Genomic DNA, 26371 nt, shown 5'->3' on the forward strand with positions numbered 1-26371 from the left:
TGGCTGTGGGGCTGCTCAGCCTGGAGAGCTCTCCGGGACACAAACTCCAACTTTCAGCCCAAAGCAGAGGGAGAAAGGCCCTGCTCTGGGTGAGGGAGAATCCACCTCGGTGGAAAAGTAAACAAGGGAAACATCCAGGCTGGCAGGGGAAAGGCATCTGCAGCCACGGGACAGGGGAGACGGCACTTTGTGTTAGGAGAAGGAAGGGCTCCGTGCTCAGGGAGAAAGGAAAGTTGAGCCGAAGGAGACCGTTCATTCAGCCGAGGCTCGGTGGAGAAAAACTTCCTGCCCTCGCCCTCTCTGCCTGCAGAAAGAGCCCCAGCCCCTCCAGCCCAGAGGAGTCCCCCCAGCACCATGAACATCTTCCGCATCCTGGGGGATGTCTCCCACTTGCTGGCCATCATTATTCTCCTGCTGAAGATTGTGAAGTCCAAGTCCTGTGCTGGTGAGTGCTCCCATGTCCCAGGGAAGGAGGGTGGCCCTTCTCAGAGGGCAGTTCGGTGAAGGGTACAACAAAATGGGAGCTGGAAAGGCCAGTGATAGCCCATAGGAACTGGCAGCCCTCCCCCATGGGCTCTTTGAGGGAAGTCATCCTCTTTCTCTGGGAGGTTTCCCGGCTAGGAGAGGGCTGTGTTGGATGTGATGTGGCAAGGTGTACAGCCTCAGGCAGGTGTTGGTCTCAGGGTGGTGAGGTGAAGGAGAGGGTGACAAGGCTGGAGGGAGGTGGAAAATGAGAGCAGGAGTTTGCGGCAGCACCAACACCAACAACCTGGAGAGGAAGCTGCTGTAGGTTGGAGGTTCTGCCAGTGGTGGGCAGGTGCCAGAGGCTGCCCCATCCCAGGGCGAGGAAATCAGGACAGCAGCTTCCTGCGCTGGAGTTTTGCTCATAGTTCCCTCCTCAAGAGATTTTGGGGCTGGGCTGCTGGGGCTGTGGCCATTATCACAGCTACAGAAGTGGGTAGGCCAAGTTCCGCCAGTGCCCGGGGCTGGTCCTGCAGCTCTTCCCTCCTGTGGCAGTTGTCACATCACACAGTCCCCTGCTGAGGTGGGCAGGCAAAGGGGGAAGGGAGGCAAGAGAAAAAGGCCTTTTGACGACAGCAAGGACTGAACTGGCCAAAGTGGTGAACATGCCCACCGAGCACCAGTTCCTGCAGGCAGCACTCAGGGGCATCAGCAGGAACCTGCCCTGTTACCTGGGAGACTCTGGACAGTCTGGGGTAGAGCTGCCTCAGCAGCCACACACCAGCCCTGGCTCACAAAACAACACACATATCAATGTAAGGAGGAGGCACCATCCCACAGACCCCTCCCTTCATCTGCTTTCCTTTCATCTCCCTGCCACGCAGGAATCTCTGGGAAGAGTCAGATACTTTTTGCCCTTGTCTTCACAACCCGCTACCTGGACCTGTTCACGAATTTCATCTCTGTCTATAACACTGTGATGAAGGTAAGGAGAGGGAGTGCAGCAGGAGAGATTCCCCTCAGCTTGACACGGTTTCTTGAGGAGGTGAGGGCACACAGTCAGAGTGGAAGGGTGGATAAGGATGCTTCTTTTGGTGCCATTGTCCAAAACTGCTTTGCCATAGCCAGTGAGTGCGCTGAGCCATATTTAGGACCACTTAAACCAGAACAAGATGCCATGAACCCAGCCTGGGTGTCCTTGTACAGCAGGAGCATTAACATAAAGCTGCTACCAAGCCAACATCTTCACAGAGTGCTCCAGAGGGACTCAAACGTGAGATTCTCATGGTGGGGCAAGCTTTACCTGATCACTGGAATATTTCCAACAGAAGTCAATCTGTAAGGCAACACAGGCAAAGCAGTCACCACTATCTTGACTTCTGGGAAAGCCAGCCTCTCTTTAAGCATGGAAAGTGCAATTGCAGGTAAGGTCTTGCCATCTCCCTTCTCTTCCACAGGTAATTTTTTTGATTTGTGCCTACGTCACTGTGTATATGATCTATGGGAAATTCCGGAAAACGTTTGACAGTGAGAATGACTCCTTTCGCCTCGAGTTCCTGTTGGTCCCTGTCACAGGCCTGTCATTTCTGGAGAACCACAGCTTCACCCCCTTGGAGGTAAGGAAAAGCTGAGACAGGAAAAGGGAAGGCAAGCAGCAGCAGCCTTACACCAGGCAGCAGAGTGAGCAGCATGTTGAATAGCCAAGATTTTTAACAGCAAAAGCAGGCAGGAAAGGCAAAGTTGGCAGGCCTTGAAGACAGTACCATCTATAGAGCAGCTCAGCACTGTCTCCTCTCACTCCCAGCACAGTGAGCTCATTTTCCCCAACTTCAGCAGCACTACTCATCGTCTTCACACATCAGTGATTTGCCAAACAAAAAGCTTTAGGTCTTAACACATACTAACCAGCACTGACTCCCCACTGCCTTCATTTTGCGCCTCACAGATACTCTGGACCTTCTCCATCTACCTGGAGTCTGTGGCTATCCTTCCTCAGCTCTTCATGATCAGCAAGACAGGGGAAGCAGAGACCATCACGACACACTACCTTTTCTTCCTGGGCCTCTACCGTGCCCTCTACATTGCCAACTGGGTCTGGCGCTACCACACTGAGAATTTCTACGACCAGATCGCTGTAGTTTCTGGGGTGGTACAAACCATCTTCTACTGCGACTTCTTCTACCTCTACATCACCAAAGGTAGGTAAACAGCTTGCTGTAATACTGAAAAGTTCATTAATTCTTGCAGTATAGGGTGGAGCTGCAGCTTACCATGTGTTAATCTTTACGTGACTTTATTTTTTGCTGCGTTTGTGATGCATATTGTGCACCTAAAGTCCAGTTTAAAAAACATATCTATTGACTGAGAGTGGGCACCACTGCTTGCAAGGCCCTGGATGTGTGTGTGAAGCACAGCAAAAATTAAACCAGACTTAAGCCTGGTTTAACCTCACCTTGGAAGTTAACAACTGAGGTACATTCGATTCTACGTATATTTTGAAAGATTATGAATAATGCAAAAAAAAAAAAAAAAACAACTAAAAAACTTTGAGGGGAAAAAATAGCTGCAGGCAGACAATATACCTGAAAAAGCAACTGCAGACATATGGAGATGTTCTTAAGCCTTCTTTTCCTTTGATAGAGAAGATCAAGTTCTTGATTGTGAAGAACTGATTCTGTAGGAAGATGGGCATCTGCATAGACAAGACACTTTTGTTTTCCAAAATCAGATGCCCCTTCCATTTCAGTGCCATGCTTTGGTAAATGGCCACCAGAGCTTAAAAGTGCATAAAAATGGCATAAATCATCATAGAACATGCTGTGGTTTGCCAAGGCTGAAGGACACTTTAAAACACCTTTCTGTTGGGAAGGATGGAATTAGATGAAACTAACTAAGTGGATAACTATTTTCCTCCTTCTTCACTTTCCCCAACAAGTCTGCCAAAAGCAGTAATGATGATCCACGTTTGAAGTTTCAAGGGATGGATTTTTGGTAGCTTCATGCAATACACCTGCTGATAGAAAGGTGACAGGAGCACTGAGCAGGTGGCTGGCCTTGGCAGATTTAGACTTCCTTCTGTCATTAAATATTCTTGCAGCCACAAAAATACTTTCTAAAACTGCCATCAAGGTGCTCCACATCAATTCTTTGTTCATCTTTTCTAAACTAATTCCCATTTTAGCTCTGCTCCATTCATGTGTCCTGTATTTTGTGAGAAATCCATACCCTTTGTAGCTGTGATGGTGGAACAAAAGGGGGAAGAAACATAACTGCTGCCTTCCAATCTCATACTGCTAGTGGCAGAGCTGCAAAATTTAGATGATACAGGAGGCAGAAGAAAAAACATTTGTAGATGGAACATCACAGCAGGAAGAGAATTGCTTTTTTTTTCTCTTTTCTTTTACACAAATGTTCTGGATCACGGGAGAGAAACAGTGTCTGAAGACATGCAAATACTTTGCAATTATTTATAAGAGCCAGCAATATTACAGCAGGTTGCACCTCTTACATTCTTTCAAAAAAACAAACTTTTTGAAACATTTCTAACACTGAAGAGCTCAGAAAAAAAAAGAAAGCAAAAATGTGTTATATAAAGAAATTGATTTAATAAGACTTCTGAGCCTATACCAAAGCACTGCAAAGGGATTTTTATAGAAAGCTACTTCTTTTTATCTTGTTTTCAAAACTAGATGAGCTCCCTTCTGTTTAACACAAGGACATGAAAGATATCCTGAGGAAGCTTGCAGCTCCCCAAAACTTGTATTTCACAGAATGGCCAGGGGTGTGGGCAGTCAGGGTAGAGGGAGAAAATCATTTAATCCATGCCCTGCTCACATTTTTCAAGGTCCTGTCCAGCAAGGTTTTGACTATCTCCAGGGTGAAGCCTCTCTGGGCAATCTGTGCCACTGTCTGACCACCCTTACTATAAAATACTATTTTCAGATGTTTAACTGGAAATTCCTGTTGTCCCTTGCTCTGTCTCTGGGCACCACTCAGTGGACTCTGGGCCTGTCTCCATTCCTCCCATCCAGCACTTGCACATGGTGCCCCTCAGCCTTCTCAATGCTGAACGGTCTCAGCTCGCAGCCTGTGCTCCTGCATCAAGATGCTCTTGTGGTCCTTCTTGAATCCCCATCCCTTGTTCTGAGCCTAGAGCTGAACCCACCACTCCAGCTGTGGCCTCCTAAGGCTCAGTGGAGAAGAACTCCCTCCTCATCCTGCTGGCAATGCAGCTCCAGAGGCTGTTTGCTTCATCATGAGGGCACACTGATGGCTTGTATTCAACTTGATGTCCACCAGCACACCTCAGGCCTTTTCTGGCAAGCTGTTTTCCAGCTGGGCAGCCCCCAGCATAAACTGGTACCTGGGGCTGTTCCACCCCAGGGCAGGATGTGCATTCGGCTTTCTTTGACCTTCACAAGGCTCCATCCCTCCAGCCTGGCACAGTTCTTCTGGCCTCGCCCAGTCCATCAGGCCCTCCCGCGTGGTGCATCCTCAGCACATCACAGCCCTTCCCTCTGGCAGCCAACAGACACAGCCCCAGTGCCCACCCCAGTACCACCCCGTGCCAGGCACAGCCACTTTGCACCACTGACCACTGCACATCCAGGACAGTCCCTCATCTGGCCACCTCATCTAAGCCTATGGGCCTCTGGCATTTACCAGAGGCATCTCTGCCATCCCGATGTTCAGCTCAGATGGGCTGGGAAGGGCTCAGCAGGGATCTGGCCACAGACATTGATTCAGGCCATGCTCTGTATCAAAAGCAGAGGAAAGCACTAAAAATAGCCCAAAAAAAAATAAGATGGCCCACCCACAAGAACAAGTAACCATGGAAGTCAAACAAGAAGCTTTTCCTTTACCATAAAGGTGGATAAATAGGTTGTGCTTTCCCCTCTTAGCAGCATTTCATAGTGGTTGTCTCCCATTCGCAGTTCGCAAACCTGGCACTCTAAATCGCAAGGTAGGAAACAAAATTGTGGAAACAATAAAACAATTGAATTCCATTACATTTACTAATTTCCTTGTCTTTCTCTTTGCAGTCCTAAAAGGAAAGAAGCTAAGTCTTCCCATGCCTGTTTGAAGATGTCCCACAGGCAGTGCAAGAAATTGTAAAGACGAAGCTGTTTAAGATCACCGCTTTCCTTCCCTGGCCCTTTTTGACTAACGGCTCAGCTGAGTTTCAACCCAGTGCCAGGAAGACAGGGCTTGGAATGCTTTTCATCCATCAGACTCTTCCCCTCCTTTTTTTTTATTTCTCCTCACTTGAATTTGGTGCTAGTGCTGGCCAATACTGAAGTGTTGCAATTTCTTCTCTCCCAGCTCTTCCCAGCATCTACATTCAAAACACACCTCCACTCTGACCCTGAGGCAGCACAAGGGAAAATGTCACACCCACTAGTCCTTCAGCAAGTGCCCATGGTAAAGGAAACATGTATCTAATAAAGTGTGTTAACTTAACTGACCCATTTCACACGTGGCGCTGTGCGACACAGCAGATGCTATAAACTGTTACTTTAACTCTGTATGAACTAACACCCTCTTTTAAATTAATTCTGCCTGACCCTCTCTCTATTCAGGTCCTGTAAGATTCAAAAAAAACACACTGCCTTTGAATAACATGAATCTTCTAATTCCAAGAGTATTCAAACATCCTCCCCGCTCACTTATTTTCAGTTTTCTTATGTTCTACAAACAGGGACAATTTCAATTACAGTTCAGTGGGTTGCCAAGAAGTGTTTCCACCTCCTTGAATTTGACTTCCAAGAACTGGGAAGAACAGGGGCAAAGACAGCTTTACATTCCAAAAATAAAGACAAAGTTCACAATTTATTGACAACAGTGTTTTTATTTATACCTACAAAAGAAAACAAGATGGTATCAAAAGGACAATTTACAAACTAAGAATAGTAACATAGCTCTTAGTATCCTGTGCCTCAACACCACAGATCTATGAATCTCTCAATTCAAGTCTTCATTAATACAACAGGAATGTGTTCAGAGACCAGCAGGTGTGTGAAACAAGATGCTGATCCCACACAAAGCTAGTAACTCTTCCATTGTTCAGAGAAATCCAAACAGTAAACTGCTTCAGGAAGTGGGAGGGGAGGAGACACCCAGCTCAGATATCTGACACTCCCACAAACTTTTTACAGACTGAAAACAATGCAAACAACACTAGAGGCTGTTTTATCAACAAGGGCCCTCCAGCTGGTACATGGAGCAGAGCAGAGAGCACCAGGTAGAGCAGGGGCAGCACATGCCACGGTGCATTCAGCGGTCTGGCTGACACTCTGAATTGAACCGAGACCCTGGACTTCAGCTGACCTCAATGGCAACAAAGCACTGCAAGACTTGGCATCGATGTTTAAACACGCACAAGTCACCCCCAAAAGTGAAAGCTATAACGGATTATAAGGCAGCTTTGGCGGTCCAGAGACCCTTTTTAAAGCCAGTCAGTGAGATGTCCTACTCTTACACCCCTCAAATGCATTTCTGCATTCTACTCTCAAAAGAATAAAAAAAAAGCTCTACATTTGCTTGAAAGGGAGGCCAAAGACCTATCAGTCAGTGCTTGGATAAATAAAGTATTTCTGGCTTTCACTTAACACAAGCAAAGGAACTTCCTGCCCATGCACTGGAAAGATGGAACTAGGGAACTAAGGTTCTACAAGGAATCTCCCTTCTCCCTGTCAGCAACCTACCTGTGTACTGCACCAAAAAAAAAAGAAAAAAAAAAAAAAAAGAAAAAAGCACAACCATCCCCCAAAATTTTACTCTGGGAAGAAATTAAATGTTAAAAGAAGTAATTTCTGTATAAGCAAGCTCTTTTCCAGGGCTATAAGAAGTTCCACTCTGCTACAGAAGGAGTGGGCTGCCTTGTTCATCCATATGCAAGAACGCCAACAGAAAAAACCCACAAGCCCCCAGCACTCTCCTAATGCAAAGAGCGTGCCTCAAATCAGGAGATGTATCCATCCTTTTGTCATCTTATCAGACCAAGAGCAGCCAACTCCTATTATCATCTACTGTCTCTGAACCGTCTGGTATTAGAAATAACAAGTCAACAACATGCTTTACTAAAGGGGGAAACCCCCCTCACACCCACCTTAGCCTGTAAAATAAACAAGTTTTATTTACGTATGTACTAAAATTTCACTCTTCTCTAACATTTTCTAAAATACTACCTACCTGCAAGAGCTCAGCTCAAAGGGGACCAGTGGAGCAGGGAAATGCACTCAAAAGCCAGAGAAAGCAATAGTCAGTGCAAGGTACAAAAGAAACAAAGCTGCAGAATCAAGATGCACTAACCAGCTCACTGCTTACCTCATGAAAAGGAGACCCCAGGCAATCTCCTCCTGCCTTCCTCCCCCCTCACCCTCCCCCAGCCCACCCTATTCAAACCTCTTAAATTTAAGTGTGGAAAACTCTGTCACATTTTATTGAGCGTAGCGGCACTCAGAACATTCCCTGTGGCAAAAGGGAGTTTGTTTGTGTAGGACAGACAAACAAAATAATGCTGTTCATCATTTCAATTCTGCATAATTTCTAGGCTCTCAATGAAAGCTTCTTTCAATAAACCAAACAGAAATTTGAGAGCAATAATCAATTTAATGATAATCAGGCTCCATGCATTTGCGATGCTGCAATTTAACAATTGCAGGGAAAGAACTTAGCAGAACATTTCAGCAGTGGTACCCACTATGGGTAGATGGTTTTCAGGTAGTGAATAAAAGACAGGTTTGGTCTCTGACACAGGGTTTTTAAACCCAAGCTCCCTACTGCAAGCTGTTACAGGTAGCAAAAAATGGGGCTTCCAGAACCACAGAAATAGCCAACAATACACCCAAGGCTTTACTCTGACCACCACTCAGCTTGGACAAATGAGAAGAGTTTTCCTACGGAAAGTCACCTACAGTAAGATTACAAGCAGTAATAGTGAGCTATTAAAAAAAAATTAAGATTAGAAGTGAGCATCGCTCCCTTGCATTTATATTTTAAATGAAGTGCTTTTTGGCTCCCCTAGAGTTTCCCATCTCTTCTTCTACCTCCTGAAATTAAGTTAACGTGTTACAGAATATAAACTTCTTTCCCTCAAAAGCAAATTCTCACACAAACCTTAGATACCAAGATGATCCAGCTGGGACTTATCTGCCTTATACCCTTTTCTTTTAGAAAAAATAAGATTTCCAAATTCCTCAACATGCAAGACAAAAATAATAAATTTTCCAGTCAACTATACATATATCTTAAAAAAAAGAAAAAGGAAAAAAAAAAGGATAGGATCATTAATGTGGGCTGGGGGCCATTTTTGATGGGCTCAAGGGATTTGGATAGTGAATTTTATGTCTAACCTGCATGAGAGACATCACAATGGGAAAGAAGAGAAAGAAAAGGTTCCTTTAAATGCAAGAGGTCTAGACTGGTTACCAGCAAGTGGTCTCATTTGCGGGAGGGGGGTGGGGGTGGGGGAGGGGGCGGGTACTGGTAGGTGGCAGTCTGTCCCATATAGCCCATCACGTTAGTGGCAGGGGGCTGCGGAAACTGTTGTGACATGAGCGGCTGTGGCTGCTGGCCCGAGCGCCCCACCATCCCTGCAAACTGCTGTTGGGTAGTGCTCTGTGAGGTTCTCCCAGCTGTGGCAGCTGTGGTGCTGGCACCATAGCCACTAGCATTGTACTCTGCAGTGCCATAGCCACTCGTGCCATAGGCAGCTGCTCCATAGCTCCCTTGAGTGTAACCATACTGGCTCTGTGCTGCCCCAAAAGCAGAATTTGGGCTCCCGTAGGCACTGCCATAGGTCTTGTTGGCTCCGTTGGCAAAACTTTCACCACGCTCACGGTCTCTGAAGCCACCTGAGTCTCTCCGGCCCTCTTTCACTCCCCGGAGCCTCCTGTCACACTCTTCCTGGTACATCAGGTTAGGGTTGTTTACCGAACTGCTCGTTCGGTAACGAGAACGACCTCCTGGCGATGGATACATTAAGATTTAGTACCATGAACAAGTCTTAAACAATGATCTCTGGTACACTTATGCCACCCTTTCTCCCTCTTCTACACCTCCAATTTTGCTCCCAAGGAGCACCTTCTTCTGACTGAATGTAATTTCTCTGCACAGCTGTGCATATGCCTTCTTATTTTGTTCAAGGTGTAAACATGAAGTTCAACAAGGGTTCTTTATGTGTAAGTGTTTGGAGAGGAAGAAACAGAAGAAATTCAGGACTAATTTGGAAGTATAAGGAAACTTATACTTCAGGGAATGGGAAGAAAGCATCAGCTCTTGAAATTCAGTGTATCCCTTTACTGATTTCATTTTGGACAGGCATCTTGTTGCCTGTCCTTAGTAGGAGCTGTGAGGAAAATCAGCTCCCTGAGGACCTTAGAAGAGAAAAAGATTCTACAGCTAAAACAAGGGACTGCCTCTCTCTTGGGACAGAAGTACTATGTCTACATCAACATTGGGACCTCAAGTATAGAACAGCTTTATTACTGATGTGTTATCTTAGACCTATACTTACTACTTCCCTACCCTCTCTTAGCATTCCCTCCCTCAAAATGGGTAATGTATCCCCTGTGTAGCCCTTCTCCCTCATGCCATTACCTCCACCACCACCTCCTCCTCCTCTGTGGTCAACAAGCTGCATCAGCTTTGGATTGATGGCTTGATTGGCTTCTTCCAAAACTTTGATAAGCTCCCTGGCTTGTTTCAGGTTTCCTGGTGTGAAGAAGGTGTAGGCAGTACCTTTGTTGGTACTACGTGCGGTACGGCCAATACGGTGCACGTAATCTTCGGAGCTGTTCGGATAGTCGTAGTTTATCACAAATTTAACATCTTCCACGTCTTGTGAAGTGCCCAGAAGCGAAGCACAGTGAAAGGGTGGGGTTGAGGAAAGGGGAGAAGAAGAGAGGACGTGCCAACGAAAGGTGGGGAGCACGAATGCAGGTGACAGTAATAAGAAAAAAAAATACCAAGTTAGTAATTGCATAGAATAAATACAAGACAGACTCATCCCAAAAGAGTAGAAGACTGAAATTTAAGATCATCAGGAACAAAGGTCAGTGTCCTGAAAAAGAGCAGCAATTTTAAAGCAGCTTTGCCCTGTGCTCAGTCATCCTCCCCAGAATGCATTTCTCTGTCTTCTTGTGTCAAAGACACTGATGTTTGGCAATAAGTTAACTGAATTTCATATTTCTTTTTAACACAATCTGTAAAGTGAAAATGTCACCATCAGACAGATCAAACTGGGGTGGAAGAAGGGCAGAACTGCCATGGAAAAGCTTTTACTCTGTTGGGAGAAGTCTAACAAAAAATAACAGTAATGATATCACTTACCTTCCACTCGGTAACATGAAATAAAAGACAGTCTTAAAAATATTTACTTTTACAGTACTAATAAAATACAGTGAACTAACTCCCCTAACCTAAAGCTTTAGGCATTCAAATTACATTAGTTTTATTAAGCCAACTCATTAAAAATTATTCAGACCTAAAGTATCTTAACTCAGCTTTGCAGTAATCACTAGAATGCATTGCACTAACATTTCTGCGCTGCTCTGTCCAGCTCTGACATGGACAATTCTGAGTTCCATAAGAAATTCCCTACTTCCAGTTCAGATGGAAGTGGAAAATTAAATTATCTAAAAGGCTTTGTATGCAAAAGAGGTTTAAAACTTATGAGATTGGAATTGTGTGTTTTAAGACAAGACTCTGTAAACTTATGCAACAGAAACCAACTAAATGTTAGTGCAATGCTTCAGTGAAAGCACCTTAAGTACCAAAAACACCTATTTGCTATATTATACAGTATTTTCAAATGCATAATTCTACAGTAAGAGCCCTAACAGCTCATAAAAAAAAAAATTTAAAATCTGCATTTTAACAAGAATATTCTGAAAATATCCAAGATAAAACACAGATTTTTGTGATTTCCTTTCCTCTTTTTTTTTTTGTTTTAAAGAGAGAAACATTCTCTGTTTGTTACCAGACCGATGCACACTCCCTCCTCCTGTGGGAAACCGCTGCAGCCGATCCCGTCTCTTTGCCTTTTATTTTTGGCGGCCTCCTTTCGAAAACTCCGCCCTCTGACACGGGACCACTGGAGCGCGGGGAGCATGCATCAAGGGTCCGTGGCAGCGAGAAGTCCCCACACACGCTCGCTCTGTGAACTGGCTTAGATGCTTCTCTGTAGCCCCATTTGGTTGGGAAGCGCCGGAGAACCTGGGCTCAGGTAAAAGTTTCAGGTCCTCCAACGCTTTTTGTCCCCTATTTGGGGCTCTTAGGGGCAATTGTCAAAAAAATGAAAATACAAAAATTACATCCAAAGGGTCGGACTGCATCTATTGCCCAGACTGCATCAATTTCAAAGGGGTCGTAGGAAAAATAAAAACATTGAGGGTTGTTGTGACAAGAGGGGGGACTTTATGTCTGTTTCTTATTACAGCAAAGGGGGGGCTCCTCAGTCTTTGCTGACTCCAAAGTCCTGAATCACACCAAAAAAAGGGAGTGAGAAGGCAGGTTTCACAGGGGGCTGCGCGAGTCTCCAGCTAGGGTCCTTGATGCAACAGTTTTTTTAAAAACAGAAAGTGAAGTATAGAGAGGAGTATGTGTGACAGATTGGATCTTCATAGCCGGGGTGTAGCTAGACTGACAAGCTCCAGGCTACATGGTCCTCAGCCAGTCCCATTTTGCACATCCAGTAGCAAGTGACTTGAATTACCAGAGAGGACACAAGGATGTGCTTTCCTGTCAGAAAGCACAAGGAATTGTAGCTACCAATGCAGACAGAAATGACTTGACTGGGGAGGAGCAGAAAGAATGGGAAGGCAGGAAGAGGAAGATGCAAGGGTGTTTTCCAGACTAGAAAGTGGTCCTGGTAGAGCACGCAGCTTGCTGAAGACCAGAGCGTGCACAAGACTCAGCTTCTCCAGTCTAGTGTGCTCCAAAGTGTTTGTGCACACCCGCAATCCTCCTGCACTTTTAGAAGATAATGTAACAGGATCAGGAATGGAGACTGTAAATAATTTTTGACAGTTACCTGGGAAACATTCCCTTTGTCAGACCATCAGAACACCCTATGGCACAGATAGTCTCCAATTTTTAAATGGGACAGATAGAAACTAGCAAACATGCTAGTCTAGAGAGCTGCTTAGACCATCACTGTAGATGTACCCCCATCCCTGCACTGAGAATTATCTGCAGCTGATATCAAAGCTTCTGTTAAACAAAACAAAACAAACCAAATTCAATGTTTTTAGTTTAATAGACTAAACAAAAAAAAAATTAAAAAAAAAAATCAGTGCAGAGAGAGGACCTCACTCCAGGGAATTATCACAACGAAGTCATTACGGGACTCAGAACTTACCTGAAAGAAGCTTTTTTGAAACCAATGTTCCATTAGGAAGAGGGAAAGCCCTGGTGACTCAGCCAAAAGGCGCGCGCCCCTGTTTTATGTTATTTAGGTAGAAGCCTTCACTTTCCAGGATCTTGGAGGAAGTCGTCCAGAAGTTTGCCAGTTAAGTGACTTACTTTAAGCAGCAAACTCAGGGCCCCAGAACAAGTAGAGATGTTGTTCAGTAACAAGAAACAGACTCTGATACCTTCCCCCTTAGCTTGGGTGAAGTGGACGATGGGAAGCGAGGAGACTGTTTTCTAGTGTTATCCAATTGAGTAGTTTTGGGGGAGAGTGTTGGTATTTGTTGGTTTTTTTTTGAGGGGGTTTAGGCTGTTTTAAATGTCTAGGCAAGATGCACAAAGAAGCTACCAGCACATAGCAAGCCTGTTTAAAAAATGCTGCTAGAGAAAGCAGCTCTCTTTCATACAAACTGGTTTCAGGCCTCAGTCCCTTCTCCCAACAGGCCCAAGTTCTAACTGCACAGGTCCAGACATGACCCTAGAGGGCAGAGACTGAAGTCCATATAATCACTTCCTGAGGAAGTGCTGGACATTTTTTGAGGGGGGAGGGGAAGGAGGGGTGAAGGTTGTGTGAACAAAGGCTGCCAAGTCTGTTAATGGTCTGCCTGTATTAAAGTGACTATATATGATGCACAGCACAGCCACCCTTTCAGCATATGAAGAGAGCTCAGGTAACTTTTAACAAATTAGAGGCTTTTAACAAATTAGATTCTCTGAGTTAAATCTCCACCCATTTTGTCTAGAATTTACTACAATGAGACATTGACTCTCAAGTAGTTTATCGTCTACCAAACTCAAGGTGGGCAGAGTATTCAACATGTTATTAAACTCAGCACTACCGCAGCCATCCTCCTCTTCTAGGGTGGGCAGATGCATAAGGACTGTGCTCAGCACATGGTGTTTCACAACACAAATATGCTTATTATAAAAGGGGGCACAACTGATGCATCCAGACAGATCATTTTCATACCACCAGAATAGAGCTGTGTGATTTTGATTCAATTACACATCTGGGTAACAAGATGTTAAAGGCCATGTATCATCTCAGTGGTCCTGCCTAGAAGGAACACAGAGGAGGAGGGAAGGTTACATGTCAAGAGCAAAGATCTGGAGCAGTGCTTTCTCAGATGTGAATACATCTGCAGGGTAAACATGCGTGTACACTGGGGTTGGTATGTTCACATCTGTGGTGTGTCATACAGGGAGAATATTTGCTATTTGCTGTCGAAATGCTCTCCCACAACTTCCTACTTGAACTTTATCTGACATGCTCTGAACTGAGAGCAATCCATCCCTACCATCCAGCAACAAAAGCTGGATTTGGGGAAGAAGTGAGTGTGGTGGAAGGGTTGGGTTGCATAATTGGACGTCTCTTCTCCCTCTTGGCGATCGATTGGTCATGCCTAGGCCTTGCTGCAGACCAAAGCCTGTTCATTAGGAGCAGGAAGAGACTTTGAATATGAAAGAAAAAAAAAAGATTAATGTTAAAAAACGTATTTCACATGTGGGGGAAAATCACGCTTTGAATTTTTTTTTTTTTTTAAAGAAACGTTTTTCAGTCCAAAGAAGAAAAATATGCAGCAGTAGGCAAAAGTGGTCTATGTGTACAAACCTAGCCCACGAGATGCAACGTCGGTAGCAATGAGGATAGGAGCCTTTCCAGAACGAAACTCTGTAAAACAAAGTATGCTATGAAGTAAGATTTTCCAAAATTATAAAGTTACCTGAATTTGAATTACATTAAATGCTCATTTTCCAGAAGCTAGATAATGTGGGTCAATTCCAGAGACCCCCACAAATCAGGATATAATACCTCACCAATTTTTCAAAATCCAGCTACATCAAGCAATTTTCCCACTTTGTTTTATCAAAACAAAAAAAGGAACAAGCACTAAAATTAAGAGCACAAAGGCAAGAGAAGTCTTTTTACATGTGTCTATTTGGTATAGAGATAAAAAACCAAACCAAAATAACAACAACAAAAAAAACCAAAAAAACACCACAACCAAACAAAAAGCAAAACAAAAAACCCAACAAGCAAAAAAAAAAACCAAAAACAAAACAAAAACAACAACAACAAAAAAAAAAAAAAAACAACCAACCAACCAACCAACAAAAAAAAACCAGACCAGAATGAAACATGTCTAGATAAATTAGGTACAGCAGCCCAAGTTATTCTCCTGCCAGTGATGGACTCACCATTAAGCACCCAATCTCTTTCTGGCTGACTCTTGTCTCCATGGATACACATAGCTGGCCAACTGCCAAACAGAGATGTACATTAGTATAGATAGAAAGCACATACATTAAAGGAAACAGGAAGCTTTATTGGCATTTTGTTTAAAAGGGAAAAATTGTATGATCTGAGAAGTATTTTATTCTCTGGCCTCTAGCTACCCAGTATGTGTACTGTAAACCTAGTACCTACATAAACAACCATTTAAGCCAAATCACGTTTGCTATATTGATACAGTCCCCATCACAGTATTAGGATTCTGATACACTAAAAAAGCTGCACCACTCAGGAACACTCTCTCTTGTACTAATGCTTTGATGAAGTGGAATCTTCTGGGAAACAATGACTGAATTCAGCCAAGAAAACAACAGGTAAGTTGTTCCCAACAATAGTATCACAAACATTTAAACCTTACTGCTTTTGATTACAATTTTTGCTTCTCACTAGGAAAAAACTGGAGGAAGGGGAGAAGCTAATCACCCATCTCTGCGCATCCTTCGAGTGAGATCATCACATCGCCTCTTTGTCTCCACAAAGATGATAGTCTTGTTTTCCTTCTCTGCCATGATTTCTTCCATCAGCTGTATCAGTCTAAAACAGACATGAGAGCCAGTATTTTTAGCCACACATACCAGAATATAGGATCTCTCTCGCAAGAGACATTGGGGACATACACAACACACATCCATGTAAGTTAGTAAGTATCACACAGAATTTCTGCTGGTTGTACAAAGGTATGGTCAAAATATACACAAAAGATTAGTTAATTACAGGATTGACTTACTTTGTAACACTCAAAGGTTAAATAGCAGTACAAGTAATTTCACTATTTAGAATTCCTAGTAGGCTTATAAAGCATTGCACACTTTGAAGTACAACCAAAGAAAGTCAAATGGTAGGAACACCAGCTTACTTATGGTCTTTCTCGCTTTCCATGCAAACATCCACTATCTGCAGGATATTGTGGTTGGCACTTAGCTCCAAGTTCCCCACGTTGATCTGAACATAGTCCTGCAGGAAGTCCTCAGCAAGTTGGCGCACTTCTTTAGGCCAGGTGGCACTCCACATCAGAGTCTGGCGGTCAGGCTAAGGAAAAGGGAAAACAGATTTCTTTAGTACTAGATTTCAATTAGGAAAACAAAGGAGACTGTCCTTCTAAAAGGATCACGCACCCTTATCTGGTCAACAATTTTACGAATTTGTGGTTCAAATCCCATGTCCAACATTCTGTCAGCTTCATCCAGCACCAGGTATGTACACCGACGAAGGTTGGTCTTTCCAGCCTCAAGGAAGTCAATCAAGCGACCTGGTGTAGCAATGCAGATCTCCACACCTTCAGAAGAGAAAAGGAAAAAGAGTAAGGCTCTTCATTTGAATGTCAACTGGTATTTTTAGTCAGAATGAATCACCTTCCAGAGCAAAATTGTTTAAAAAAAAAAAAAAGCACCACCCTCATTCGTACCCAAGACTGAGTCATTTTAGTAGAAGCCCTAGTTCCATTTAATATTTTTTTCATTCTGAAATTACTGTTACAGTGCTGTTAGAATAATAAATGCAGTACAGAAACTAAAATGTTACTACCAGAGAACACCTGTGAAGAGCTATCCAAAAATCAGAAATTAAATAAGCTTCTTCTCATACCTGGACCACCTTCATCCAGAATTATGCAGTCTAGAGAGGTGTCATTTTCAAATATGAAGTGCTCTTCTTGCTGTATGGGTCAAATTACTTTCACTTTTTTTTTAATACATAAAGCCAAAGCATGGGCTTTAGTACTGAACAATTATGCACCAACAGTGAGAGACAACCATCTTAGCAATGTTTGTGGGGCTGGGAGTTCAAATACTCCTAACACCAGGCTGGGTAATTTACACATTTCTTAAATGGAAAACCTGGTTTCCTTCACTTCCCAAATTTTACAGGTGAGTATTTCAGTGTCACTGAAATGTCCACAGAAGGTAAGTTTCAGAAAGAAGACACATGAAAAAGATTTTCTTCTTATGCAGAATATTTATTTTACAGCACTCCAGAAAGATGTGCAAAAACCCAAGCTGATTCTCCCAAGTACTCTTCATGAAACCTTGGACTCTGCCACTGAAGATGCTGGGCTTGAGTTGGAAAGTAACAGTTTTCTCGAACAGAGATATCCCACAGACTTAACCATGCATGCCTTTATCCAATTGCTGCAGTTTGCAACAGGGACCATGCAAATTGCAGTGGTATGCTAAATTTTCTCATTTCTTGAATAGATCTGTATGTTTATCTGCCATGATAACAATTCTTGCATCTTTTCACATAATATCATTACATTTTTTTACCTAGTGAAGATGAAAGCCATCAGCACATTCCTGTATTTGAGATTATAGATCACTGAAGCACTATCATGTTACAGTGGTTGCTTACGGGGTACATAGTGCTTAGTGCTTAAGAACAATTAAAAAAACAAACAAACAAAAAAACACCCCCAAAAAACTACAAAAAAACCTGACCAAAGCAAAACCACACAGTGCTCCTGCTGTCTAAATAAGTTTTTATATATTCAAAAACAAAGTTGGATTATTTATATGAACAGAGGCAGAAAACTTGAAATCTGCCTTAAACATCCTGGTATTATTGCATTTTCTTAAAATAATCTGTTCTCATTTCTGTGAAGTTTTCCCCTTTCTACACCCTGATGATCTTCACAAGTGGAATGCTCAAAGAGGAAACAGAAAGAAAATCTAATATCCAAGTCACTATACAGCAAAGAACAGTAGAGAACTACCTCACAAACTATCGCTGCAACTGGAAAATGAGACAATCATTCACTCTCACCCCCTTCCAGACAGGTTTTGAGAAGTTTTATTTTTACAGATATTTCACAATACTACTTCCCCCAGAAACTGCAAGCACCCATTTTAAAATTACCTCTTTCTAAATCTCTGATCTGGGGACCTTTGGGTGCTCCTCCATATATGCAGGTACTCTTCAGTCTTGAACATTTGCCATAATCATCAGCCACCTGCTGCACTTGCTGGGCCAACTCTCTAGTAGGTGCCAGAACCAGACACTGCAAAAGGAAATGATTCAGGAAGAGTCAAATTGCATACACATCCCTAATATAAAACCATAAGCAAAGTTGAACCATCTGCTCTTTATTAGCCAAAACATTTAAATATCTTTAGACTATGTCAGCAATTGCACAGAATTTCAACTGAGCGGGATGCTCACATTGTGATAGTAAAAATTCCTATTCTGATAGGAATAGGATAGAAAAAAATACTATTCTGATACATCAATTAAATAAAGCACCATCTCATTAACAATGTCATGCCTAACATACAAAAAGGCAGAGAATCAACAAGCACTTACAATTGGGCCATCTCCTCTCTCCAAATATGGCTGGTGGTTGATGTGAACAATTGCAGGCAACAAGTACTAGAACAGAAGAAAACAGTATTCTATAATACACACAAATTGTGATTCTACAAAAACAGATACCTGCATTTATAGAGCAGAACAGATTTTCAGAGCTGCTGACCAACTGCATCCACTTTGGCATGAGCACAAAAATTGGCTGCTCAGCACCTCTGAAAGGAAGGCTCACTTAAATTTGGAGTGTAAGTTAGCAGAACTGAGTAATCATTATCTTAGACAATGTTTTTCATAAAGGATAAAAATCCTTTTTAACACTGCAGTTAAAAGTAATGTCTATGCTTAAATTAAACTATTTTTTATTTTAACCTGTGTAGTTTATAAAACAAGTGTGCTAAAGAGAACATCCTGTTTTTTAAATCATAATGTAAGCATAGACCAAAGAGAACTGACTAAGTATCCAAACAGGAAGATGCACAAAACACACACTTGTGAATACAACAGGTTTGTAGCTGAGCTGAAACTCAAGTGTCCCCATGATGCAATACAAGAAGCTTTAAAAATGTAATCATCCCAGTGCTAGTACTGGCAAGCCCAAAAACTAACGCAAAGGTAATTTCTACCAGGTGACCAGGAAAGCTAGCTGGAGAAATAAAAGGAAAGAATACGCACTGCTAGTGTCTTCCCAGAGCCAGTCTGTGCAATGCCCACCATGTCACGACCACTGAGGGCTAGTGGAAAGCCCTGGCACTGAATCGGAGTGGGTTCTGTGAAGTTCTGGTCCATCAAGGCATCCATCACATACTCTGCAGAATTCAAAAAAGGAATAAATTTCTTAAAGGATAACTGAGATTTTAGAGAACCTTTTAGAGAATAGAACCACTGTTCAGATATTTTCTGAGCAACCTTCATGATCTTAAAGATGGCAAATACACTTACGTGGAAAGCTACACTGGTGGAAGGCAAACACTGGCTTGGGGCAGCCCTCCATTCCACGAATTGTTATCTCCTTCTTCCTTCTCAGCTCTTCAACTTCATACTATTTATGAAAAAAGGAAAAAAAAAAAGTCAAATAACAGCAGGGATTTAAAGTGCATGCTTCTAACTACTAACTTTCTTCTCACCTCTGGATAACAGCGTTTTTAGAGGACTAAATTAAAACAGAGATCTAGAAAAGACTGCTTTCATAAAGACTTGAAGTCTGAGTTACTGTACAGATTCTCTGATATTCAGAAGTATGAGCTTCCTACATAGGCTGGAAGGACAAATGTCAGTCTCTTCTTACAACCAGCCTTTCTAAATTAAAAGTATGCTAATGAAATATTTTTAGGAATTACACTTTTTCCATAAGCCAGAAATGACCAACAGCTTGAAAAGTGATTAGAAACAGAGGATAAGAAATATGCTTTATGTGACAGTGCTAAGAATGAAGCAAACTAAATAGGTCCTAATATACCATGAACAGGAGGCACTGCAGTCCTTTTCCTTCAATTAACACATTCCAGAGGCAGATAAATACAGAGTTTCTGCTGGATAACTTGCAACTCAAATGTTGCTTGGAATGTTTCAGGGAATGAAAGAAGCTCTGACAACATCATAATGATACCCTAGGACCTCACAATTCTTTAAAGGAACTTCCCTGTAGTATTTCTGAAATGTGTAAACAAGAACTATTTCAAGATTAGAAAAAGTGTTTTTATTTTTGTCTAGATTATCTTGCAAGTCCAACTACCCTTTGCAACATTCTTCCAACAATTCATGACCTTATTGCAATGCTTATTAGAAATCAATACAGACATGTGAATATCAAATATGCACTTTATCCAAAGCAATAGATTCAGTATTTCTAAGAAACCCTTTAGCTTGAATTAAAAGGCAAAAAAAGGAAATGACTTCTGGGGAAAACGGGAAAATCCTTTTAGCTTGCTAAGCCAAAGGCAGCTACAGCAGCTGATGCAAATCATGGTTCAGAGTAGCTCAAGTTGTGGTATCTTTAGGAAGTTAATACCCCCTTCAATTCCTTTACGCCAAAGGTGTATTTCACATAAGGATTTTTAAGTCTATGCAATCAGATAATGACATTTTGTTTGTTTGTTGCCTTGTTAAGAACAAAATCTCTTAATTTCTAATTACAAAAGTATATTGCTTGAGAGAGCAAACACTAGACTCAAGTTCACTAGGAAAGGAAGATTTCTGTATCTACAGAGTGAACACGGAGTACTGCACCTGGTTTTGAGCCCCCCGTGTGAGAAGGACGTTGTTTTAACAGGGCACGTCCAATTATGGGGGAAAGCTGGAGGCTGCAGACAGACCATATGAAGACATACTGGGAGCACTGGGTTTGTTTAGCTTGGGCAAGATTGGGCTAGCAGTGACCTTTAATTACTACTTTCAACTACTTGATGGGTCACTATAGGAAATACGTTCAAAATCCCATGAGAAACATTAAGCCCTGAGACAGCCACCCAGAGAGGATACAAATTCTCCTCTGGGGATATTCAAACTCAAAAGGACAAGGCACTAAGCAACCTGCTCTAGTTCTACCATTAGTGCTGCTCTAAGCAGAGGATTAGACTACAGATGTCCCCCAAGGCCTCTTTCAGCTCAGATTCTCTTATGATAAAATATTACTTTCAAACCTTTCTCATGTATTTCTGTCACTTTTAGTTCATTATCTTATGTTTTCCCAGGGCTTCTCCATACTGTAACTAAGTTTTAGCTCCACTGACAAATTGCTAGACCAGACAAGCATTATAAAGATGAATTACAAATTACAAAACATAAACTATCGCATATAAAAACAACTAAGAAGAGAAGCATATCCCTTGCTAAAGTTAAATAGTAAAGGCAACTAGAACCAGAATCCCACAGAGTACACATGCCAAACGAGCTTAATGAAGAGGCAACTCTATTTTACATGCTGTTCCAGACTTCCTAGGACAAGTTTTTCAGCTTGTGACATTTTCTGTTGCAGACAACATAACACTTACTGGAGTAAGCCTGGCCACTTCCGGATGTTCCACATAAAAATTCTTCTCAAACTTGGGCAGTTCATTTAAATCCCATTTTTTCTTACGTAAACGTTCCCCTGGATTACCAAATTTCTTCGGAGGAAGAGGACCTCCACGACTTGCTCCAAACCTGTAAATGCAAATGTTAAGTTACTTAAAAAAAAATCCACTACCAGTATTTAAAAACTATTCTAGAATTATTCTGGAATTTTCTTAACCATTTTTTGTTGTGCTTTCCCCAAGCTGACATATGAGCACAACATTCTAGCAAGTCACCTCCCTCCAATCAGTATGATGGTATAAAACTTCTTGAAATAACATAAACCTGCTTTGGGTTAGTTCTGAACCTAAAACCATGTTATTGTAAATCACCCTTTTAAAGCTCCTGCCTCTAGACATGGCTGCTGTACACCTACAACATTTTTCTTGAAACTGACAGTGCACTTACAACAAAGTTAGATAAAAGGGATGAGAAAAATCTCTCCTTGCAAGTTCCTTCTCTGTCTCTCAAGGTTAGTTTTACACTAGACAGCTATTTCACTATCTCCCCCTCTGTATCTTCTCTCTCTTCCTATCAAGAATTATGCCTCAAATGAAAAACAGCAGACTGAAGAACAGAAACTAAACAAGTCCAGCCAAGCTTGCAAGTCCATCTGTAATTCTGTAATCAACAACAACAAAAAAACCCTTATTTTTAAAACACAGCCAACAAGGAAAAAAAAAAAAAAAAAAAAAAAAAAAAAAACCAAAAAGTCTGGGAAAAATGATATCCTCTCCAAAACGTACTGTGGTGAAGACAGAAGAGAGTAAGAAGCTCATGTTCACCAAAAAAAAAAACATGTTCTAGCAAAACAATTCAAAATTTATTGCTCTTTCTCTCTAAGTTTTCTTTATCAAGTTAATTATATACACACTTCAGAAGGTAAGACTAACTGCAACAACCGGTTAATTCAATAGCTAAAACATGAGCTTCTGACAGTAAGTTGTAAGAGTAACTAAAAATCCAGTGGCATTAAATTATTATTTACTGTATTTGTATTTTAAAATAACACACCCCCAAAAAAAGCTACAGCACTTTCATCAGTATTGCACAAACTCAGCAGAAAGAACTTTTCAAAATGCTAGCAAGTCCATTTTTGTCCTAAAGGTACAGCTTTATGCAAAACATTAATTCATGAAACCTGCTTATTTCAAACAACTTTTAGACAGCAAAACCAAAGTGTCTGCACCTTACCTAGGTAGTCCACCAGTAAACAAAAAACTGGTAATGAAATAAACTGAAAGCAACAAAAATCTCTAAGCAACATTCTCACAGGAGTAACTTCTGGATAAAAGAGGGGGTAAAAGAGTTACCAAAAAAATTACATAAGAGCTGAAAAAAAATTCTGAATTATCTTAGAGTACAAGACTACCTGCTGAAACATTAAGTACATTTGTTCTTTAAATCACTTCCCAACAGAAACTATAAATTATAGTGACTAAGAGACCAAAGAAACAGAACTCAAATCAACATTCTAACAGGAAGAAGTGGTTAAATTGTTGGAAAGGCCAAGTATGGTAGATACTTGGTAACTCTTTATAATTTAGCTTCAAAGCTGCTAAGTTAGTTTTAAAATGTCTGTTGCCTTGCAACTGTGCATTAGGCTTCTTCCCTTTCCTATAAATTGCTCCTGTCTTTTCACCTGTGTGTGTATCAGATCCCCAAGACAACCTGTAAAGTCATCAAGTTTTCTCTTATGAAAATGACTGTGAAACACAACTTCAAAAATGCATTTAAGTATTGTGTTTCCTTTCAGGACAAAGAAAAAAAAAAAAAAAAAAGGCGCAGACTTTCATTTACAGGGACATCCACCTTTAGTGATGATGTTTGTTACCAATCATGCTAAACTGAGGTCAAAATGTCAAAAATGTCAGTACCCAAGCAGTTCCTACAAAACCCATAAACCCCAAACTCACTCAAGTCCACTAGAGGGTCAAAGGGTTGATGAGTTTCCTTAGAAAAGGAAACATACGACTGGGCTGCCAGCAAGACTGGACACTGCAAAAGCTAAAAGCTGGGTACTATGAACACATGCTCTAAAGCTATCCAGAGGGAAAAAAAAACTACATATTCTACACAGAAGTCACATAGTTTCAGTTCTCCACTCTAACACACAATATGCCTGAATCCTGACCTGAAAGGAAAAGGAAGGAACCCTACAGCAGCCCTTGAACCCTGACTCTGTGGGGGTTCAGTTGCTAAACTGGCAGTAACTGACACTTCACATTCTGACTCCAAGTAAAAAGAGATTCCAACTCAAATTAAACTGACTTAAATCTAGTATTTCCCTGGTTTGCCAACAGCCCTCTTTTCAAAGGTAAATTCAGGGTGGCTCAAAACTTTCTTCCCTAATATTACTACTGCCATCACTTCTGGGACAGAACTGAGTAAATCTGACACATTCCAGAGGAAAACATAATTTTCCTAAGAAGTCACGTACAGCTCATTCCTGACAAGAGAAAACTAGAACCCTTTTATGTGATTAGACTACAAAAGAAGTGGTGGTAAACTTTCATAAGGTACTGAACCAGCACACTGGGAGGCCCAATATTTTATACAGGTTATTTATGAAGTAAGATAGTTGTTAGTGGTTACAAATATTTTCACAACTTAAAGGGATGTATGTAACAAATTGAATCCTAATGTATTAAAGGTTCCAGGATAATATGCAAAAAAAAAAAAAAAAAAAAAAAAAAAAAAAAAAAAAAAAAAAAAAAAAAGAAAAAAAAAATTTTTCATGCAAATATCCACAGACTTCACAAAGAATCATGGAAGCACTTCTTTTACTCATGCAAAACCCCTGACCTAAAAGAGAAGCAGCCACTATAATTAAAGACTTTACAGAAAATGAAATAACACTAATTTTAAGGCACATCAAGTGTTGTGGCAATGCTTTGGCCAGTGTTCTATAAGTAACTGTATATAAATCTGCATACTCAAACTCACTCACTAAACTCCAAAAACAGCTGTGGTCTGATCTATCTCAGACTTGCCAAAGCGCTTACTCCAATGTCCTTGTGTTAAACTGAGCTGGAAATCTCTTAGCAGAAAAACACCAGAACCCTCCTCTCTGTGAAAAAAAAAAAGACCGAAAGTATCTTTTAATTTCAGGATGTTAAATGTCGGTGTAAGATAAAGCAATGATCCAACTATCTCCCTCCACAGCTGACAAGAAACCGAATGTCAAAGTGCATTGCAATGTATAGCAAAATATTCTTTAATCTGCCAGTGGCAAGGGAAAACACGAGGAAAAGGAAGTGGGAGAGAAAAAAAAAGGAAAAAAATGGAGAGAAGACTCATTAATTGAGATCTAGCTTACTATATAGCAGAACCCACATTATATTTTTTTGCTAAACCTTGAGAACTACTCATGATCTGAAAATGCCACTCTCAGAAATTAGTTCTAACTTTCTCTTTAAAAAGGCCTGGCACGAATGCCTTATTACTGTCAACGCTTAAAAAGCTCGAAACTCACTCTAGTTACGCAGTATAACACCATTGTGTTTACTGCTGTCATTGTCAAAAGAAAAAAAATCACATCAAATCAAACCTGCAAAAGCCTTTTGCAAGCCAAACCTTCTTTAAATAACAGATTCAAGAGTATCAAGCACTAGGCCTTTACAGAACCACACAAACAATTGCTGTAGCACTACGTAAACTTGGCGAGTGTGGTCCAGCACCATGGCTCACCGAGATCACCCGCTCGAGTGCCCAAGTCCCCCAAAGGGCAGCGTTTCCAATCCCATTTCCTATCACGGTAAACCCAGGAGCGCAGCTGAGACAGATCTTCCCCCCTCTGCCATCTTTCCAGTAAGTCCAGAAGGAGCAATGACAACCAGAAGGGCAGACAGAAGGACAACCAGCCCTGCCAGGGCCACCGAGACCTTCGTGGCTCGCAGCGGGGAGGGTGCCACGGGTCCCGCCGGGTAAATAAGGCGGCTGGCAGAAAATAATTAAGGGGGCAGGGTGGATGCAGGCCTTAAAATTGCAAGCAAGGCTCAGAACTAGTTACACATGGACGGTGGAAAAGCTAAATAAAACAAATAATTTAAAAACCCGTAAAACGCTCAAAACCCACCACCTCGCCTTGGGGACAGATAAGCCTCCAACTACCCCCGCCCCCACACGAGAATCCAGGGGGGCAAATCTCCACAGATGGAATTTTAGCTCCCCCAAAACCGCCACTCCAACACACCCCCCGAACCCCTCGGCCTACCCCGCCCCCAACGCAGGCCTTCGGCTTCCCCCACCGCCCCCCGCCGTGCCGACCCCCCCTCCCCCTTACCCGCCGCGGTCTCGGTCGCGGCCCCGGTCCCCGAAGCCTCTCATCGCCCCCGGAGGGGTGGGTGAGAGGCAGCGGAACGCCGGCCGTGGGGACGGCGAGGGACTGGGGGTACGGGGCGAGGGTCCAGCCAGGGGCGGCTGCGCCTCGGAGGCCTCGCTTTGCGCCACCTCGCCTCTTTGGTGGGACACAAAAGGAGAAGAGGTGGTCAGAGGGTCCGAGACCCGCTGGGCGTCAGCGGCCGGAACGGCGGGGCTCTCGGTCGGCTCCAGGGCCCGGGTAGTGTGGCGACACCAGCGTCTTCTTGCTCCGCGCTCCCGGCACAAAATGGCCGCCGCCGCCCCGGCCCGCTCCGCTTACGTTACGGGCAGCCTGGCGCTGCGCAAACTCCGGCCCTCCGAAACACCTACGCCTATTCTCGGAACTCAACTACGCACTAAGCGCGCTCGGCGAAACACCGCCCCGTGCAGTAGCAGGCGGGCTACGAAAGGTGCGTAACGTTCTTTACTTAGAGCCGGGGCCCCGCGTGAGGAAGGCGGAGGGGAGGAGTAACGCTATTCCCCAAAGTCAGCTGC

At 42.5% G+C, this 26371-nt stretch overlaps 2 protein-coding genes across 2 annotated transcripts; one reads left to right on the forward strand and one right to left on the reverse strand.

The window, feature by feature from the left end:
• KDELR3 (KDEL endoplasmic reticulum protein retention receptor 3) lies at positions 1 to 6290 on the forward strand. The gene is made up of 5 exons (XM_021554039.3): positions 1 to 445; positions 1347 to 1447; positions 1920 to 2078; positions 2408 to 2660; positions 5505 to 6290. The coding sequence occupies exons 1-5, from the start codon at positions 355 to 357 to the stop codon at positions 5543 to 5545; spliced, it is 645 nt and encodes a 214-aa protein (XP_021409714.1). The 5' UTR covers positions 1 to 354; the 3' UTR covers positions 5546 to 6290.
• On the reverse strand, positions 6291 to 26129 carry DDX17 (DEAD-box helicase 17). Its single transcript, XM_021554038.3, has 13 exons — positions 25800 to 26129; positions 21454 to 21604; positions 19403 to 19502; positions 19136 to 19269; positions 18461 to 18526; positions 18017 to 18158; positions 16282 to 16442; positions 16023 to 16195; positions 15590 to 15700; positions 15073 to 15134; positions 14486 to 14545; positions 10063 to 10302; positions 6291 to 9428 (listed from the first exon to the last, which is right to left on the reverse strand). Exons 1-13 carry the CDS (start codon positions 25841 to 25843, stop codon positions 8905 to 8907), a joined length of 1968 nt encoding a protein of 655 aa, XP_021409713.1. The 5' UTR covers positions 25844 to 26129; the 3' UTR covers positions 6291 to 8904.
• Positions 26130 to 26371: the final 242 nt, after the last annotated feature.

This window comes from Lonchura striata, chromosome 5 (genome assembly GCF_046129695.1).
Source record: "Lonchura striata isolate bLonStr1 chromosome 5, bLonStr1.mat, whole genome shotgun sequence".
Lineage (NCBI taxonomy): Eukaryota > Metazoa > Chordata > Aves > Passeriformes > Estrildidae > Lonchura > Lonchura striata.